This window comes from Delphinapterus leucas, chromosome 9 (assembly GCF_059928025.1).
Source record: "Delphinapterus leucas isolate spDelLeu-1000000601 "Yukka" chromosome 9, BTC_Dleu_Yukka2, whole genome shotgun sequence".
NCBI classification, from domain to species: domain Eukaryota; kingdom Metazoa; phylum Chordata; class Mammalia; order Artiodactyla; family Monodontidae; genus Delphinapterus; species Delphinapterus leucas.
Window position 1 is genome coordinate 17,457,629 of NC_143137.1, and position 21,381 is coordinate 17,479,009.

Consider the following 21,381-nt stretch of genomic DNA (forward strand, 5'->3'; position numbering starts at 1 on the left):
GAAGGCAGGGACTACACCACAACTGGCTGAACATCTGAATCTCTCAGGAACTGTGCCACTTTTATTTTTTAATACAAATTCCTGGCCTCAGTCCATCATTGTTGGACATGAAACTCAGTAATCTGTATTTTTTAAAGAACCTACTCAAGTAATTCCACTATGCTCAGTATAAGACTGGCCTTGTATCACAATGTCCCACTTCTTCTAAAAAACCTTAATCTCGAGAAAGTAGAAGACAAAGTTTTTGAGTGTTAAAGAACTGACTCAAAGGCCGCATATGAAAGGGGTAGAATGTCACTTAGACTAACGCAATATAAAATCAGGTAGCACACTAGAAACAGCAGCATTCTATCTTGGGAAGGTATGCCTGAAGACTGATGGCAGGGAAAGCAGATAAAATCACCATAAATTATTAGGATGTGTCCTAATTCCTGAGGGTATCATAATTATAGAGCAACACAATAAAAAACCGCAGATTCTTAGTGATAAGCCTAATTAATCAGTAAAAGGTTAAATTGTATATTGCATTGTTAGTCTAAGAAACAAACATATTTTTGAAGATTTCACTGAAAAGCAGTGAAAATAAAACTAATTTATGGTGTTTGAAGGAAAAATATTTTATTAGAAACTCACTTATTTAAATTACTCATTCTTTAAACATCACAACTAAATGTGGCATCATCATCTATCTTTTGTATTTTCTGCAAAGTCTAATAAAGGAACAGCGTTCTCTAATAAATACCTGGTTAAATTACATTTTAGAAGACAGCTTATTTCTATCACAATAACTGCTTCCTTTTGCACAACAACAAATTTAGATCTCTTGCCTTCTATCTCACTATTCTATTAATTAGCTGTGGTGTTTCATTCAAACAAGAGTACAAAAACAGACCGATAAAGTTCAGAGCAAAGTGCAAGGGGTCTATTTTCAATACCCAGCTCTGCCACAAACAGAACGGTTAAGGTAAATTCACGTTAAGCGTTCTATGCCTAGGGCTTCTGCATTTGTAAAATAAAGATTTTGCACTTGATTTCTACACTAAGGATTCCTCTTACCTGCCCTGCTGCCTGCAAGTGCTGGGCCATACTAGACGTGAGGATGACCTGGCACAAGCGGAGAGCTGGAAGCAGAATCTGGCGGTACCGGTCCACTGGAGTAGGGATGAACACTGGGGCATCTCTCAGGCCAAACATGCTTGATTTGCATCCAGTGAACAAGGAGAGAGCAACAGTCCAACAGTTAAAACAGTCCCCGAGCATCTCCACGGCAAACAATCACAGGTGGCTAATTAAGATGTGAAGCTACTAATGAGGACTCTGTATCCCAGAGGTACAGTTAGTGAAAAAATCTGAATTTTTAAAAATCTTCGTAAAGAATAATTGCATAAACTTGAAAAGACAGTGCTAAAATTCCCCAAACATACTTATTCTACTCTAAATATTCCCTTGGGCCACAGAGACTATATGTGAGAAACAGACAGAAACAAAAGTTACTCTCCCCAAATTTCCCTCTTGTACACCCAAAGCCAAAAATGAATCTACATTGTCCATTATATAAAATAAAACAAGATTTTAAAAATTAAAATGAGATTGTAAAATCACTTAACCTTTAAGATGAGGTCTCAGAACACTATTAATAAACTATTATTTATTGTAAATATTTCTATTTAAATTTTTGAACAAAATAAATGGTTGCCTGTTGAAGAGAAGAGAATGAAAGCAGAATATGGAAATAAAAAGAAATAACAGAAAGGCTTTCCAAAGGCAGGCAATAATAATGTGTCATGAACTGAGGAATACAATTTACTCAATCCTCTTCACCTAAGGTGAAAGTAATAACTCTCGTGTTTAAAACCTTAGAAAGTTATACTAAAAAAATTTTCTTTTCTAGAAGTAAAATATTTCTATAGTTAAGCCTGAAAAACTCACACATACAATTTGGCAATGGATCTTTTGAGGAAAATTACTCAAACTGACCTAAATTGTTATTTAACAGTAGGAGGGTATGCTATAGGCCCTAACAATGCTGCAGCCATGTAGACAAAAAAGAAAAAATTCATATTCAAAGTCAACTGAGATATCTGCTAGAAAGTTTGAAACTTAAAATAATTTCACTTGAAGCTTTCAAATTAGCAAGCAGTTGGTAAAATGTTAAAATGAGAAAAATATAAAATACTATTCAAGTCATCAAGAAAAGAAAATCCACAACAAATTATAATTTTATTACAATACTTTAAAAGACCAGTATGGCTGAAAACATGTACTTCTACTAAACAGAACAATAAAGTTGGGAAGAAAAACGTCTAACAAAATGCTCTCCCATTTCCCTCTTACGTTACTGCTCTAAAATGGAAAGCACTAGGTCCCTACCCACTTTTACCCTTATTAGCAACTTTCATTTATTAGTTAATGGCAGGGGTATATGACCAAACAAAACCATCAAGATGAGAGTAGTGCTCCAACAGAATTATAAACGGCAAAATTATGTTTGAAATTTTTTTTTTCCCTTAATAATCCTTTACTGGTAACTTTAAAAAAAGCGGCACGGGGTGGGGATGGTGGTGTGATGAATTGGGCAATTGGGATTGACATGTATACACTGATGTGTATAAAACAGATGACTAATAAGAACCTGCTGTATAAAAAAATGAATAAAATTAAATTTAAAAAAAAACCATAAAAAAATAAATAAATTGATATGGATGCTTACCCCTGTGGGTCCATTTCTGGGCGCATGTCATAGACTTGGCATTGTGCCAGCCTCACAATCACCCCAGACCTCAGCAGCTCTAAAGCGCCCTGTTGTATCTTGGCCACTCTTGTGAGAAATGCCTAAGAAGTTATGAAACAAAAATCATCAGTACAGAGATCAGAGCCAAGCGTCTCACATTAAAATGAGACTTTCTCATAGCACATTTCTGATCTGTAATCACTGGTGAAGAGAAATTCTGAGCTAGCTAGGAAGGGGCATATTATACCACCTTAACCATAGGATTTTTATAAGGAGTAAATGGCACAGCGTATCTGAAGTGCTACATACGCCTTGCAAGGATTAAGCATTCAACTAAATCATCATGTGGGCTTATGGAGGGCAGGGAAGATTGTTTTGCTCACAGCTGTATCTCTACTATCTAGTGCCATACCTGGCATGTAACAGATATTTAATAAATACTTGTCGAATAAATGAATGAAGGAAGGAAAACAGAATTAATGAAGAATCTAAGACTTTAGTGCTTCTCTTATTGTGACATTTGTGGTATTTTTAAGCAGGAGGAAACAGAAATTAAAACAGATTTGGAGGAAAGGAAATGAATTATATACACTGTACCGAAAAATCCTGTGTTTAAAGTAGAAGCAGCACATCTACACTGGAATTTCAACAGGCAACTAACAGTCTGATTTTCGTTGCGGAAGGACATTTTTGCTCACTCTTCTCCTCATAGACCACTGGGTGTCATGTGGCTTTGCCATGACCAGCAATCGAAGTGAGTAAGCAGCAGTCTCAGTACCCAACTAACCCTCTCAGGATCATTTCAACTCAACTTTGGCATGCTCAGAAGATACAGTTCTAGCACATGTGCCCAAATTTAAAACTCCTTAGAAATGATTACAGTTTGTATGATAGAAACATGCAAAATGCAGGCCACGTTAATTTTCTTTAATATATCCTTAACCTCAAGAGGAAGTGACCTGTTGATCTAACTTCAAGTGAATATAAAGCCTTACCATTTTGGATTCGTATGTATAAAGGGCTTTTAAAAGGGGAGGCTGTGGAGTGAGTAAGCTCTGCAAAGTACGGTCATCTTCTACCAAGCTGTCCACAAGCACCTTCAAATAGCCACTGTTAGAAAGATACAGAAGCCACTGCTGCTGCTTATCTACGGAGACAATCCGATCAAGTAGAGCCAGTGCCAGCATCTGACGGAAGAACACATCAAAATCCAAAATGTGGAGATGGCTACCAAAATCAACAACAGTAACTCCCTTTATCTGGAAATGTTTAAAAGTTTTCTTACAAGGAGAATGGTTGCCTGCAATACAATTCTCTCTTTTTTTTTTTGAGAAAAATGTATGTATGTATCCAGAATCTTGATTTATTAATAAAAGAAAAAATTTCAGGGTAAAGTTATATTTCTGAAACAAAACCTAACACATTAAAATAATGGCATTAAATATATTTTAGCAAAATCTAAACATTACTTGCTGGAGGAAAGGGATTTTTAAAAATAGCTTTTTCCCCCCCTAATTGTAAAGTTTCACATGCTCCTTGTAGAAAACAGAAAACTTATACAGAAAATACATTATCTGAGAAACACAGATTACTTTGTTCTATGTCTTCCCAAATATTTTTTTAACATAATTGAGAGCGTACTACATGATTCAAATGCTATGTAATTTTCCACCAGCAGGGAATTATCTTCTCACTGTATTATCACCAGTATGACATAATATTTTAAAGACATATAAATGCAAATACTCAATGAAAAAGCAGAGAAAGATACACTCAGTATAAAAGCTACGTATCCAGCATTCTCTTACGCCAAGATCTTGATTAACCAGCATCTCTGCTGGTTAATTTCTACCAGTGTAAGGCAAATCTCAAAATTAGCAAAAAGATTATTCTGAGGGTACAGTCTGAACAAATAAAGGATTCTGAACGTAAGTAAACAAAACATATGAATGAACAAAACAGAAATTCAAAATTATAGTAAATAAGAAAATTCACTAAAATGTTACAGAAAATAATTCCTAATATATAACATACATTTGAAAAGCTGATCCAGTTTATGCCTTAATAAGTCAAAATATCTATCCAATTATAATACTAAGCAGGAGTTACTGTACCCTTCCAATCTCATGACCATCACAAGCATCTCGACAGACCACTTCCATGAGGGCAGCACCATAGCTCTCAATGATGGCTATGTTTTCTCGCTGTAATTTACTAAACACATCTTCAGGGGCGGTCAGCCTTTCCCACATGGTTTTCTTGGCTAAAGGGTTACAATAGAAGACATATAAAACACTCCAGCAAAAAGCAGTTTGGTAACTGAGTAATTACACCTCATACATGACGACAACAGAAAAATCCTTCCATTATTGCCTGCACACAAAGACCCATCAACCAATGAGTCTAGGCAGGTAAACTTTAAGAACACAATGCACTATGCCATGCATGTACACTGAGAACAATGGTATTAGGAAAAGGATAAACTATCCTTAAAGAAATCAAAATGAACTATGAAACCCCAGGAGAAACATTCCTGTATTTATTCCACTAATCAATCTGGTTTTATCTTTTATTGAGATCTATGAGAATTTGGCTACAAAGGAGCAGGTACAAAGCAGACAAAGATCTGCTTCCAAAAAACAGATATTTTATTCTTTTATATTTTTTAATTGAAATATTTATTAAAAAGAAAAGGTATACTCATTATGAAGATAATTTAAATTAATTAAATTTAATTTAATTCAAGGAACACTGATAATTAAAGATAGGATCATATGCTTTACATAGATTCCTGTAAACCTTTTAGAAAAGTTTCATAAATACACTACATAAAGCAATAATCTGTATTTGAAACTAATCTTATGACTTTTCCCCAACTAGCACATGGTAGCAGTTTTTTTTTTTTTTAACATCTTTATTGGAGTATAATTGCTTTACACTGGTGCGTTAGTTGCTGCCGTATAACAAAGTGAATCAGCTATACGTATACATATATCCCCATATCCCCTCCCTCTTGCGTCTCCCTCCCACCCTCCCTATCCCACCCCTCTAGGTGGTCACAAAGCATCAAGCTGATCTCCCTGTGCTATGCAGCTGCTTCCCACTAGCTATTTTACATTTGGTAGTGTATATATGTCAACGGTAGCAGTTTTTAAACTGAGGAAAGATTCTCAAGACAGGGTGATCAGAATGGAGGGCAAAACAAAGCAGGTTTAACCATGAAAAATAAAAATAACACACAAGGGCTTCCCTGGTGGCACAGTGGTTGAGAGTCCACCTGCCGATCCAGAGGACACGGGTTCGTGCCCCGGTCCGGGAAGTTCCCACATGCCGCGGAGTGGCTAGGCCCGTGAGCCATGGCCGCTGAGCCTGTGCGTCCAGAGCCTGTGCTCCGCAACGGGAGAGGCCACAACAGTGAGAGGCCCGCGTACCACAAAAAAAAAGTACACACAAGGTGGCCTATATTCCACTATAAAGTTTGCAGCAGTCAAACCTTCAGAGTTTTTTTTTTTAATTTTGTTTGTTTGTTTGTTTATTTTTTCCCTAAAATATCTTTACCACTACTCTGATTTTATTTTAGTCATAGTTAATTTCCAATAGTGTCAAAGCAGGGTATGAGATTATTTTCTCAACCGTGTCACTTCCTTTGGTCACCTGGTCCCATCTACTTCTATTTCACCTCCCTCCACTCTCCACCTCCACCCCAACACTGCCGCCACACTAGCCCTCAAATTCAGCACTTCCTTCAGTCTCAGAATCTTTGCACTAGCTGTTCTTTATATTCTTCCCCAGATCTTAGCATGACTGCCTCCTCTTCATCATTTCAGCCTCTATCAAATATCACTTCCTCAACTACATCCAGCTTCCCTCCTCCTCCCACCCCACGCACAATATATCACAGTACTATTTTATCTTCTCCACAGTACTTATTTATCAGATTTACTCAAATTATGTTATTTTTTAGTTTCCATGCTTGTATCTCTGTCTCCTCACATCGAATGTAAGCTTATTAACAATGGGATTCTGTCTTGTCTACCAGTTTCTCCAGAATTTAGCACACTGTCTAGCACATAGTAGAAGCTCAAATATTAATTACTGATTGATTGACAGCTTAAAGGCAAGTTTAGAAACTTTGCTCCAGGGATGCCACCAGATGCTCTCAGGGTGGGGTACCATGGTGGGTGGGTTTTCAGGAACCCAGCCTGAGGAGCTATGGCATCTCCTCTTCTGTTTTACGCATAGGATTGCCACAAAATTATCTGAATAAGGGCTTTGGACAAAAGTCTGAAAGCCACTACTTTATAGGTTTAACATTTTTTAGCCATGAATTCCTTAGTTCAAACATTCTTATGTAAATGCAACCCCACCAGAAGAGTCCAGCAAAACTCTTAATTTCCTTTCTCTTCTTAACTCTTATAAAACTTGTAATTTATACTTGGGGTTGGCAAACTAAGGCTTGTGGGGAAAATGTGATCTCCCACTTGTTTTTGTAAATAAAATTTTAATGCAACATAGCATACGTCTCTGGCTTCTTTTGCACAATAATGGCAGACTTGAGTAGTTGCAACAGAGAACATATGGCTTGCAAAGTCTGAATTAGTTATCATCTGGCCCTGTACAGAAAAAGCTTGCTGGCATCTGGTCTATATCATCCAATTTAAGGCTTATTGTTTTATAAACACATATATTGCCATTTTTACTAGGATAAAAGATTTTATGAAAGCAAGAACCCAATTAATGTTTCCTGCTTCCTGGAACAACTAAAAATAATCAACCACCAAATGATTACTGATTTTTGTTTGTATTGTAAAAAGGGGAAATAATCTAAATGTCCAAAAATGGGTAGGCTAAATAAATTATGGTATATCCATAAGTGGCAAAATCTACACAGGTATTAAAAATGTTACTTAATGAGGCAGGAAAAGCTGATAAAATACTAAATAGAGAGAAAAGGGAAGATTTAAATCAATAAAAAAAGATGGCTGGCTATAACCAAAATGTCGTGATAGTTATCTTAGAAGGTAAAATGTGTGACTTTTCCTTTTGTTTATTAGTGTGTTCTAAATTTCCTATAATCAATATTTATTTTTAAATAAAAAAATAAAAGCTAAAAGATTTTTTTTTTTTTTTTTTCAGTATGCGGGCCTCTCACTGCTGTGGCCTCTCCCGTTGCGGAGCACGGGCTCTGGACGCACAGGCTCAGCGGCCATGGCTCATGGGCCTAGCCGCTCCGCGGCATGTGGGATCTTCCCGGACCAGGGCACGAACCCGTGTCCCCTGCATTGGCAGGTGGACTCTCAACCACTGCGCCACCAGCGAAGCCCTAAAAGATATTTCTAAAATATCTGATTATGAATTTTTAGCCAGGTTCTAAGGTTCTAGGACCTGACTCGGGTTGTAAAAAAAATAAAAGGAGTGGTAAGAAATGTACATCTAAATTCACATCAAGCATAAAGCCTGCACCCACTACACACATATATATAGCCTCAGCTGGTATTTTAATTTTTTTTTTATTTTTATTTTTTGGCCACACTATGCAGCATGCAGGATCTTAGTTCCCCGACCAGGGATGGAACCCACGCCCTCAGCAGTGAAAGTGCGGCGTCCTAACCACTGGACTGCCAGGGAATTCCTGTAGCTGATACTGTTTTTTTTTTTTTTTTTTGCGGTATGCGGGCCTCTCACTGTTGTGGCCTCTCCCGTTGCGGAGCACAGGCTCCAGATGCGCAGGCTCCGGACGCACAGGCTCAGCAGCCATGGCTCACGGGCCCAGCCACTCCGCAGCATGTGGTATCTTCCCGGACCGGGACACGAACCCGTGTCCCTTGCATCGGCAGGCAGACTCTCAACCACTGTGCCACCTGGGAAGCCCCTGGTACTGTATTTTTAAGTCTCTTATTGGAGTCAGATTCACAAGAACGGGGTTAACAACAGGCAAGATGCTCTATGAAATCCTTTTAGTCCCACTACTTTATGACTAAAATCAGAGGTGTACTTGTACTATAATTCTAGATCACACTAACACCTAGACCATAAAAACTGAAAATCTCATGATAGGATCCTAAAAAATTTAATAATGGCAAGAGATTATCTTTTCTAATCTCTTTTAAAAAGATGATTGGATATTATGGTTTCATAAACAAAGAACAACAGGAATATTCTTGATCAAAAGTCGCAATAGCCCAGAAGAATTATGAGCAGAGCAGAAAATTCTTCATTCTTATTATAATTCCTAATTCTTATTTATAAATAAAAGATACTACCGAGTACCATTAACTTGTCAAACTTAAAAAGAAAAGCCAGTTTAGAAGAAAATAGAACATATGAGAAAAACTTATAATAAAAGTACTTAAAATTACAATTTAAAAAATTTTTAAATTAAAAATTCTAACTGACATCTTCCATACAGCTATATCAATCAACTATAAATTAAAGTTGAATGATAAGCTCCTAGAAAATAGAAAGTTAAAAATGAATCTGTTTTAAAAGCAATATAATCCATTTTACTGAAATTACAACAAAACATACAAACAGGGCTAATCTCACAGAAATAAAATTAAGGAGGATGCACTATATCCTCTACACTGAGGTGTTAGCATAACTTTATAGGTTGGCTTTATAAACTTTTATTGAAAACATTAATCTGATTAAAAATATGCTGAAAAGTATATATCTTTGTCATTATCAATCTGTTTTTAAATGTGAGATATTTTTATAATACTAGAGCTTAAGGAACAGATCAATAGAGAAATTAAGAACATAATAATTAGGGTTCACATTAAACATTTAGGCTCTGGTCAAATTATCCACTTTTTCTTTCTAGTGGTCACTGGTAGAAAAGAGAGAGAATAAAAAGGTGAAAAAAATACAAAGAGAGGTATTTGTGATGTCAATGGCTGTCAACTAAGCCCCAGGAATTACATATGCAAAAACAATGTCAGATTTGAACTACACTGTTCTTAATTAAGGAAACATATAAGATCCTCCAAATAATTTTATCAGAAAAAATATTGGGTTGGCCAAAAGGTTCATTTGGGTTTTTCCGTATCATCTTACAGAAAAACCCAAATGAACTTTTGGGCCAACCCAATATATGCTTTGGTTCCTCCCCAGATCTACTGCATTGCCAGCTCAAAGTGATAGGATCCACCCATACGGATTTTCAAAAAATTAACTATATGCTTAAGAGACATTTGAATTTCCTTTTCCCTAAACTGCTCATATCCTTTGCCCATTTTTCTGTTGGGTTATTGATTTGTAGATGCTCTTTATTTATTAGAAATTAGTCATTTGTGATATGAGCTACAAATACATTGCTGATACTGAATTCTAATTCTCAGATCTGTCAAAAAGAAGCAAGTCACTTAGCCTCTCTAAGTCAGATTCCTTTTATACCAAACAGGGAAAATGGCTGCCCAGTATTCAGTACATATGTTTATGTAAAAATAAAGAAAAAGTGGTATGAAAAAATAAGTATATAAACATTAAAAATTCAGTTTTTGTTTTAAAACAACAGAAAATAGGTACACTAGCACAAAAGTATGTGCTCAATAAATATTTATTAAATATAATATTTCTAATTTGCAAATTAAAAACACTAGTATCTAGGAAATAAAGTACTTTGCTATCTATCTAAAACAAGTCAAAATAAGCAGTAATTATGACTAAGAAAAAGAAGCTACTTAAGGGATAAAATTGCTCTAAAAATAGATCATTTGAAAATTAAAAACAAAGGAGAGGGACCTCCCTGGTGGCACAGTGGTTAAGACTCCACGCTCCCGGTGCAGGGGACCCGGGTTCGATCTCTGGTCAGGGAACCAGATCCCACATGCATGCCACAACTAAGGAGCTGGCGAGCCACAACTAAGACCCGGAACAACCAAAATAAGAAAAATAAAAATAAATAATAATAATAATAAAAAGATAACAGATTTTTTTTTAAAAAAGGAGAATCTTCTTTTATGGTCACACTGCTTTTACCACATCTTGATAATGACTTCTTATAAAGCACGTTGTAGAGCTCCACCTAGTGGTTAAGTGGTTTTGCCAATTCAACTAAATACAACGTTAAAAACTTTTTTTAGTCAAGAGGAAAATGGGGGAGGTGTATTGGTGGATTATCTCTCTTAAAAAAAGATCCTATTTCTTTAAAAAGTTTCTCTGAACTATTATTTTTAACGACCTTAAAAATATTTTTGTGTATTATTTATGCTGGTAGGAAATTCCTATAAATACATCATTTGGCTATTATTACATTCTAAGAGAGATATTATACAAAAATATATAGCCAGTAATGAATAATATGAGATAATCTAAGTCTTACACACAGAGTGGTTTTTAAGAATCTGTGTTCAGGACTTCCCTGGTGGCGCAGTGGTTAAGAATCTGCCTGCCAATGCAGGGGACACGGGTTCGAGCCCTGGTCCGGGAAGATACCACATGCCACGGAACAACTAAACCTGTGCACCACAACTACTGAGCCTGTGCTCTAGAGCCCGCGTGCCACAACTACTGAAGCCCACGTGCCTAGAGCCCGTGTTCCGCAACAAGAGAAGCCACCACAATGAGAAGCCCGCGCACTGCGAAAAAGAGTAGCCCCCCGCTTGCCACAACTAGAGAAAGCCCACGCGCAGCAACAAAGGCCCAACGCAGCCAAAAACAGATAAATAAATTTATAAAAAAAACAAAATAACAAATACTCATTAAGGTTCTCAGAAAGCACAAGGAGCCCATTATGAGAAGATACTTATGACAAGTTCTTAAATAGCAGAGTAACTCTGGCAAAGAGTATTATACGCTGGTCTCCTGAATAGTTAAAAACATTTTTCACATTTGGCAATGAAAGAATCCATATTATTAACTCTTATTTAAAAATGCTAACTATATGGGAATTCTTTGGCGGTCCAGTAGTTAGGACTCCGTGCTCTCCCTGCCAAGGGCCTGGGTTCAGTCCCTGGTTGGGGAACTAAGATCCCCAAAGCTGAGCGGTGCAGCCAAAAAAAGATAACTATAGTTTACAAAGTTGATTTATCATTGTTTTAAATACACAGATCTTTGACCAAGAAATTCTACTCCTTGGAATTTATCCAAGAAAAACTTCACATTAGTACAAAAAGATATATGTATACTACTGATGAGAATTTAAACTGGTAGAAGGCCATTTGGTAGAATCTATTAAAATAAAAATGTGCACCCTCTTTCACATGGAAATTCCACCATGAAGTATCCTTCTTGAGAAATATATAGGCATATAAAAGAATATTTGATGCAGCTTTTTTGTGATAGTAAAAAATTAGAAACAATTTAAACACTTATGAATAAGGCAAATGGTTAAACAAATGGTACTTCTATACTATGGAATAACAAAGCTATTTTAAAAGATATGTACTGTATGTATTGTTCAATGGGACCAGAGGTGAGTGGGAGTTACAAAAATATATAAGCTAAAGTAGTATTTGAGGGTCTGTGCTTACATTACTTTTGTACTATTGTCACAATTTTAGAAAACTAAACATTCTTCCTTGACTTTAGAGCAAGCACTTTGATTCCATAAAGACTCATTTATTATAGCTTCGCTGAGCCAAAAGATGAAAAGGTGATTTTTTTTTTTAAATTTAAAGTAACCAATCTCTAAACACAGAAAAGACAGAAATCGAATTCTACCTGCTTCTAAGGTGTCTGGTTCATCCGGTCTCTGGGCAATCTGTAAGTAATAAAGCAGAGAGCCATACAGGTGTGTCCTCACTCGCTGGAATCCGCCACCTAGGAAAATATGGTAGCGTAAAAACCTTTTTTCAAATTAAGTTAAAACAAATACAGAAGTTGTAAGTTATAGAAAATTTAGATGAAAAAACCTGTCTTCAAAATGAAGTCTAACAGTTTCTTCAATATGATATGAAGTGAAGAATCTCCAATAGAAGCAAACCCCACCACTGCATTCTCTGCAGGCGGAGGTGAGGTGAAAGAGTTATCAAGCACAAAAGCATAATGAGCCTCTCCGGGTCCCAAGACTACTGGTTGCTTCTGTTCTGTGCGAACGGCTTGGCTTAGGTGAGCGGTCAGGGTGAACACAGCACCTGCTACCACTGGCATTAACTCCTGTGCTGCTTCATCATCCAGTATCTTAAAGCAGAAAGACAAATCAGAGTGAGCACCCTGCTTTCAGCTACAGTCATTAACATGTCTTATACATTTAGCTTTTCAATTACCATAAGAATATAAGAATGGAATTGTATTGTTCAAAGACAGTAGAAGCTAATACACAAAAAGAAATTTAAATAGAATGCTGGGTAACATGTTCTTAACCAGAAGGGAGCCCTATCAGAATTCCCTAGAGGTTTTTCATGGAAATTAACATAATGGCCTCACCACTAGAGTCTCCCATTCAGTAGGTCTAGGGTAAGATGTGTCATGTAGATTTTTAAAAAGCTTCCTAGAAAATTCTGATACACACTCTGGTTGAGAACCATTACTGTACAGAGTTAATACCTTTTCTCAAGAAAAGTCTTAACACTGGCATTGCACAACTCTGTTTACTCCAAATGGGAAAAAAAGAGTGGCAAACTATATGTTTAAATGATATAAATATTCATTTGGCAGTATAAAGTAACTTATGAAGCATGTCACCTTATCATGCACATCTTGTAAAATATCACGAATAATCAGCTGTCGATCCTCTGCCTGAATGAGGTCCTGAGGGCAAGCTGTCAGTATAATTTCTACCAGCTGCCTCCATGACTCCAGAGCATGCCGTTTTGCATGAAGACACTGCAACAATTTGTTTCTTCCTACCACGTACTGAAGTATAGTGCTGATTTCCTAAAGCCGCAGAAATTGAATTGCAAGGTTAACACACAGGCAAATAACGTCTTTTAACCAACAGATTCCTATTTTTAACACTGTCAGTTAATCCGAAAACATTTATAGAATACTCCGGAAACCTTCCACATGCTTGCAAGTCAGCAGATAACTTTTCACATTATACTGGTAGCCAGAGCTATGAAAAATAATAAATAAGGCTGTGTGTGTGTGTGCACACACGTGCGCATGTGTAAGGCAGAGGGCAGAGGTGATGTGCGTGGAAATGAGTTTTTAACCCCATCTTCCTTTTTCTTGCAACTGTCTAGTTATACTTACTCTGGAACACTAGAGTTCCCTAAAACCCAAGTTCAATGGCATGTTTCCTTGATGTGTCTTTTATTTCCTTGCCTCTTGCTTTGACCTCACCAACTGTGTTTCCATGAATGTGGTTCTTCCCACCTGCTCTCTGACCCGTATCTCCCCATTTGTGTTGACAAATGACTCCTTCCTCGCTGATAGGGAGCAAGTGAACTCTATTACACAATATGAAAAGGTTACAAAATCCTCAACTAACTTAGCAGAAAAGATGTTATTTCTTCTGGCATCCAGACATTAACTTCAGTTCAGCTTTTAACAGTCACAAAGTCAAAAGTGAAAGATACAATTAATATTTAACTTCTAAGTAGTTTACTAATAATGAACTAGAAGTCAATTCATTGTTTTGTCTTCTAACTGGCAATTTAAGTAGTTAAGTAGTTAAAAGGTTAAAACTAACATATATTCAACAGGGCTTACCTCCATTAGTAGAGGTCTCTGTCCTATGGCTGCCATACCCTGAAGGGCATTTACTTCGGCTACAAGAACTCTATGAAGAAGCTATATAATTGAGAAATGAGAGAAAAATAAGACCATTTCAGACACTGGTAGAACAATAACCTAGCAATTACTCTAAACTGCCCTAGACGGAAAAGTTTCAGATACCTTTATATATAATCTAATAGTGGCACTGTCCAAGTTTCTGTCAAAAACAGTATATCCCTCACATGCCGGAGAGTGATACCAAAGAGCGTCTATGGCAGGAAAGTTAGTGGAACTGCACGGGATAGCTTCTTCCTACTAGTGAGGTGATTACCATTTACCTGGTAGAGAGTTAAATGGGTAAAACCACTCCATTGTGATAGCTGGGTAGCATGACTACTAAGAGGTAGGTGATAGGGAACCTTTTATAGAGGCAAAATTAGTGTGGCCTATTCAGTTTTCTTTCCTGACTGTTTGAAAAGTGAAAACCAGTCCAATAAACCAATATCTCTATTAGAAAATAAAAAGTTATTTTTTCCTTAACGACTCAAAGTCTGAACCACTTGATACTGCACATGCTCTAAAGCAACGCTCACCTTGACATTGCAGACTGTCTGTCCCCGTAAATTCTTGTGTTCACAGTTAGCAATAACTTGTTCAATCTGGGCCCGATCAAAGAAATCCAATTGCAAAGGCTCGGGGATCTCCTGACTGAAGTCAATGGAGTCGAGAATACTGAGAATTTTTCGACGTACTAGAAATAATAAAAAGTAGTTCTATTTCACTTGGGACACTGAAGAGAAGAGCTAACCACCGTACTCAGCTCACCCTCCAAGGCAGCACTATGTTCAGAAAGGACATCAGTCTGGAAATTGAAGACTGTGTTGAAATCTAAATTGGATTTTATTTCTAATACATTCATTCGCAAAAATATTGTTTTCCCATACTATCATCTTAGTTATAAAAAAAATTTTTTTGATGACAAACAATCCTTTATATAGCTTTTCTACATCAGTTCAGAATTTGCAGATACAGGCATTAATTACCTCTTGAGATTTTATGCAACTTAATATATACGTATCTACAAATGTATTACAAATTCAAAGGGCTTTACCTTTTGTAGTAGTATCAAAGTGCAGGAACCCAGAGACAGACCTATTTTCATCTTCTATTCCTCCTTCCCCATCTGTTGGAGCATCAGTAATAAAAATCAGAAAAAGAACAACACACTTATAAAATTTATTTGGAAATAACAAACATAAGGTATTTTATTTCTAAGTCACTGTTTCTAGGTCAAAGAGTCCCTTGCAAACGGATAATTAAAATGCAAAGATGATGAGGACTTATCAACAACATTCATCTAATTCTTTCCGTCTCTATGAGATCCACTTCACAATTGTACAGAGCATAATCAGAACTCCAAGAGAGGCAGGACCCAACCATGCCAGTGAGATGATTAGAAAAGCTTATGCTTAATTTGCATGTAAAATATGTATTAGAATATCTTGGGTCATGCTGGCTCAGTGTGACAAACTCCACTGTGTATCTGTGTCTATGAATACAGCAAAATGTGAATGCTCCAAACAACAATAAAATTGCAATTATGGGTGATTTTGTGTTTTAAGGAAAAGAATTCTAAAGGCAGAAAGAACTTGTTTGGCCTACAATCACATACTAACCATAAGGTTCAGATTTGTGCTTGCATTCACACAGACCAGTCAGCAGCATAACAATACAAATGCCAACACATGTTCACCTGAGTATGGTTTCACTGGCATGTCATCCAGTAGGAGGTGAAGGAGCCTCTGGGTGTGTGACCGTTGGCGATTCAGAGAAGTCACCCTTAGTTCTATCGAGGCAGTCTTCATCAGCCATGACATTTGGTTCAGCATAGATATTTCATATTCTGGAATTGAAATATGAATGTTTAGTTTCCCAGTATAATAACACAAGATCAGAACAGACCTAAAATCCATAACTCACCAGATATTTTCCCATGTAACATAGTCAGTATTTTATGAAAATTGGCACCATAATAATTTATCGCTCTAGAAAATTAAAAAAGAAAAAAACAGATGCCAAGGGAGAAAAAATAAACTAGTGTATGTGTATGAAAGTTGAGCAAAAGCAACTGAAGAACAAAAGAGAATCAAGTTTCTGTCAACAGAATAATTTCACACAGACGCAGAGGATGCTGAGTCTACCATACCAGATGCAGGCCATCAAGTGTGTGGTGGCGGGAGACGGCGCAGTAGGCAAAGCTTGCCTCCTCATCAGTTACACGACCAATGCCTTTCCTGGAGAGTATACCCCACTGTCTTCGACAACTATTCTGCCAATGTTATGGCGGATGGAAAACTGGTGAATCTGGGCTTGTGGGATACAGGTGGACAAGATGATTATGACCTATTATGTCCCCTATCCTATCCGCAAATGGATTCTTAATTTGCTTTTCTCTTGTGAGTCCTGAAAATGTTCGTGCAAAGTGGTACCCTGAAGTGTGACACCACTGTCCCAACACTCCTATCATCCTGGTGGGGACGAAACTTGATCTGAGGGATGATAAAGACATGATTGAGAAACTGAAGGAGAAGAAGCTGACACCCATCACCTACCCACAGGCCTTGGCCATGGCCAAGGAGATCGGTGGCATCAAATGCCGCTCGGCGCTCACGCAGCAAGGCCGCAAGACAGTTTTTGATGAAGCTATCTGGGCAGTTCTCTGCCCACCTCCCTTCAAGCAGAGAAAGAGAAAATGCCTGCTGTTGTGAATGTCTGGACCCCTCCTGCCCGTCCTGTCCCCCCAGGACACTTTGTACGCTTTGCTCAAACGGTGGAGACTTTGCACTCAATGCCAAGTTTTTGTTACAGATTAGTTTTTCCATAAAACCATTCTGAACCAATCAGTAATTTCCAGGTTTTGTTTGTTTAAAGTACTTTCACATTCTATTAAAGTTTAGCCCTAAAATGACAAGCTTCCTTAAAGCCTTATTTTTCAAAGCCCCTATTCTTGCTCAGATTAAGAGTTGCCAAAATACCTTGTGAACTAAGTTGCACTGCTGGGCTAAGAACACTAACCACTAAACTGTTTAAAGACCTTTGTTTGGAAGAGACTGTAGCTTCTGAGGCAGGAGATGCAGACGCTCGCTAATGAGTTTCAGACGTGAAGAGCAGTACAGCCTCCTTCCTGAAACGCTGTCATTTAATGCATCCTGATTTACCAGCCCATGTTCACTACCTAACATTGTACTTTACATCATAATGAGTGAATGTAACAGCTCAGCTCTTTGGATCAATCTTTTTGATTTCATAGTGAGATTTTTTGAACAAATTAGTGTATTAGCTTTTGTGAGATTTTGAACAGAGCTCTTACACCCGTGCTCCCTCCGATGAAGCATTCTGCTCTGGCCGTGGGTGCACTGGGTGGAGTGTGTGGAACACTTGTGATCAGATGAAGACAGTATTTTAACAAAATATGGAAATTTACACTACATTGTATACGTAATAATTAAACTATGAAAAGTGTCACAGGTAAAAGTTTTAAAAGGTTAATTTCTGTCAAATGCAGTAGGTGATGAAGAAAGGTCAGTATTATCAGTAAGTGTTTTCTTAAGCTTTTCCTTTTCTTTAAACCTGCCTATCCCTCCTGAAATTGGGCATTTAATGCATCTTTGATCTGGTCATTCTCATAGTTGCAAACTTAGTATAAGTGCTTTTCTTATAGAACCCCCCCCTTTTTTTTTTTTTACAAATTTATTTATTTTATTTATTTATTTTTGGCTGCATTGGGTCTTCATTGCTGCTCGCAGTCTTTCTATAGTTGCAGCGAGCGGGAACTACTCTTTGTTGCGGTGCGTGGGCTTCTCATTGCAGTGGCTTCTCCCGTTGTGGAGCACGGGCTCTAGGCACGCGGGCCCAGCAGTTGTGGCTTGTGGGCTCTAGAGTGCAGGCTCAGTAGTCGTGGCGCACAGGCTTAGTTGCTCTGTGGCATGTGGGATCTTCCCAGACCAGGGCTTGAACCCGTGTCCCCTGCATTGGCAGGTGGACTCTTAACCACAGCGCCACCAGGGAAGCCCCTAGAACCCCTTCTTAATGAGCAATATGCCTCCTTGTATTATAAAATCTTTCTGAATATGCATTAGAAAAAATTTTTTGTAGATTAGTAAAAGTGCATTCCTGTTTTCATGTTACTTTATTCAAAGCCAATAAGTGCTTTCCTTGGTCTTCTAGTAACTAGGTATAAAAATCATGTGCTGCAGCTTTACAGTTTTTAAAATACTTTAGATATTCTTAAACTGTAAACCTTGCCAGATCACCGACACTGCACCTGGACTAATAACACTGATCCCCCACCGCTTGCCTCACTGAGTGCACACACACTTCCTGTCTTTGCCCGAACGATGTTCCTTGGGGTCTGTGAGGCTCTGTAAACCCTGTGCTCATGCTAACGAAGTTCTGCACAACTTACCCACTGGCAAGACTATGAGCTTGGACCTTTCAACCACTAGAACAAAATCGTTTAAGCTGACAGTTGCAGAATGGTGGAGTGTTTTTACATTGATCTTTTGCTAATGCAATTAGCAGTATGTTTTGCATGTATGACTTAATAAATCCTTGAATCATGAAAATAAAAAAGAAAACTCAAGTAATTCGCAAATATTTAACTTGTTAAAAAAAAACTATCATAAAATTTGATTCTTATTTCAGAAACAAATACATTTTTAAAAACTAAAATAAATCTAAATTGCATAATTTTATGATGTCTTGAGATTATGAAGGACATTTGGTTTAATATATAATTAGGACTGGGAATCCCTTATACAATATAAGTTTTTGAATCCAATATTATTTCAATATGCCTGGCTTTGAAGTCCTAAATTATGACAGTTTTATAAATATAAAATTCACCAAACACTACTACTACTGCTAGTAATAATGATTACAAGCAAAGCTAGATCAATTTTTAAAAAGTAGAAAGCATAACAGGCAAGATATTAACTGTTTTTTTCTAATTAGGTATTAAAAAGGGTTTCTTAAAAACCTTATAAACAAAATCTTAGGGCTAAAAATAAAATACACTTATTATGAAAATGAAGTGAAAATTTTCTACCACTAGGTAATTCCCAACAGTCTCTCACACCATACTCTAAAAAGTAAATAGAAGCTGATAACTACTAGTAATGGAAATTTATTACAAAATTTGTGAGCCTAGATTTCCTAAAACATAAAGAAGATACAAAATAAACTTTAAAAAAACTCAATAAAACCACTACTGTCTGGATATAATATGAACTCAGAAAACTTATAACTTGATCAAAAAGAAAATTATATAAAATAGAATCCTATAAAACATAGGCAGCCTGGGATGACTGTGTTGATCAGGCCAATAAACTAAAGTTATAGTTTCCATCGTAATTAGTTTTCTATTTTTCATTTCAAGACCTGAATTCATTTCAATATATACACAAGAAACAAAAGTAAAACAGATTTTTATGAAACAATTTCACTCAAAAAATCTAAATTTCCAGAATCTTCTTATATATTTTCTTATCCCTTCAACACAATTTTAAATTTTTATTTGTTAGTAAAAGGATCAAATTCCATCCTTAACAGGCTATTTTAAAATAATTTTATGCTGGCAGTTAAAACATCAGGTTTCTCAAGAACAAATTACAAAAGCAACCCAAAGGAACACAGAAGCAAAGTAATAAAATGAGAACAGAATTCCACAAATTCTAAAACCGCTACCCCCAACTGTTACGAAATTAAAAATCACTCAACACATACTTTACAGATTTGTTTTAATAATAAGGGAAAATAATGTCCTACCTTTGTTAGAAAATGGTAAATGTTGCAACTGAGAAAATAAGAAGTCCTGGCTGGTTCTCAAGTATCTCATAGTAGGACCAGATGTATCAGAGCATGCACATAACTGATATATCACCTAAAGAATTACAGTAAAATAAGAAAACTGCCAAATCAGCTTTTCATATTATACATTTTAAGAAAAAAGGCAAACTTAAACCTACTAAGTGGAAACTAAGACCCATTAGCAACTAAAGCAAAATGGATAAACACATGTACATATAAAATAAAAGCTCAGAGTTACAAGCTGTTCTTGGCACACTAACTCAAAATATACTGGAATACAATTGGAGAATGCTGACAACAGTATTATGGGACTAATCTTGAAATCACCCTAAATATATTAATATTGAGTTGGCCAAAAAGTTTGTTCGGGTTTTCCCGTAAAATGTTATGAAAAACCCAAACGACATTTTTGGCCAACTCCAATATATATACATGTAGTTAAATAACAGTTTTAGTATTTTAACTATTATTAGTAGCAAAGTACTCAGAAGTAACTTCTAAAAACCAAAGTTATGTATTAATCAGTTGATAAAACTTTGGGATCAGAGAATCCCTTACAGGCATCTAACTCTATGTATTCCCAAAGAGCAATGGTTCAGTATTCACCAATTCAGTGTTCGCTGTGACTATACAACTAGTAACGACAACAGACTGTAAATTCAATTTGTGTCTAGAAATACAGTCTTAAGAAAAATATAAAATAACAAAAGGTAACTAAAAATGTTGAGTAAAGCAAAGTAAAAAGACTAGAAACAACCTAATGTAATTTATACTGTAGCAGCATAGAAAGTTTACGGGGGGGTGGGGGGGACACAAAACTGTATGTCTACTGAACATACCTAAATAAATAACATGTATACCCAAGGAAAAGATAAGAAGGGAACACAAGGTAAAGCTTAAGTACTTGCAGATGTATGCTTGTCTTTCAAACAGCTTTGATATTGTTTTTGACACTCTATAAATACTGAACTTCTCAAAACAAAACCAAGTTATTCATATTAGATGGTAAGTTAAGAAGATTCAAGAACAGATGCTCAAATATGCTCAGATATGGGAGAGGTAATACTATTAGAGGGAGAAGGACACAACAGTGAGTTCCAAAAGCATGAAGAGCCACTTTGCAAGGGTTTGCGTGATACATTTCCTAGTTCCCAAGACCAGGTAGGAAAAATTTCCATCGT

At 36.6% G+C, this 21,381-nt stretch overlaps 1 protein-coding gene and 1 pseudogene across 3 annotated transcripts in view; one reads left to right on the plus strand and one right to left on the minus strand.

The window, feature by feature from the left end:
* The window catches only part of NUP205 (nucleoporin 205), an 88,503-nt gene that overhangs the window by 27,677 nt on the left and 39,445 nt on the right, over positions 1–21,381 (minus strand). For all 3 annotated transcript variants that reach the window (XR_002645561.3, XM_089917354.1, XM_022580382.3), the window contains 12 exons: positions 20,159–20,273; positions 16,086–16,235; positions 15,444–15,515; positions 14,926–15,083; positions 14,327–14,407; positions 13,358–13,549; positions 12,586–12,853; positions 12,395–12,493; positions 4,846–4,994; positions 3,727–3,918; positions 2,711–2,832; positions 1,057–1,195 (listed from right to left, as the gene is read on the minus strand). Coding sequence is in view for 2 of the 3 variants with exons in the window: in XM_089917354.1 (XP_089773480.1) it covers positions 1,057–1,195; positions 2,711–2,832; positions 3,727–3,918; positions 4,846–4,994; positions 12,395–12,493; positions 12,586–12,853; positions 13,358–13,549; positions 14,327–14,407; positions 14,926–15,083; positions 15,444–15,515; positions 16,086–16,235; positions 20,159–20,273 (1,737 nt within the window). In the remaining variant the exon portion in view is untranslated. The remainder of the gene's footprint in view (positions 1–1,056; positions 1,196–2,710; positions 2,833–3,726; positions 3,919–4,845; positions 4,995–12,394; positions 12,494–12,585; positions 12,854–13,357; positions 13,550–14,326; positions 14,408–14,925; positions 15,084–15,443; positions 15,516–16,085; positions 16,236–20,158; positions 20,274–21,381) is intronic.
* Positions 15,855–17,142, plus strand: LOC115801709 (ras-related C3 botulinum toxin substrate 1 pseudogene; annotated as a pseudogene).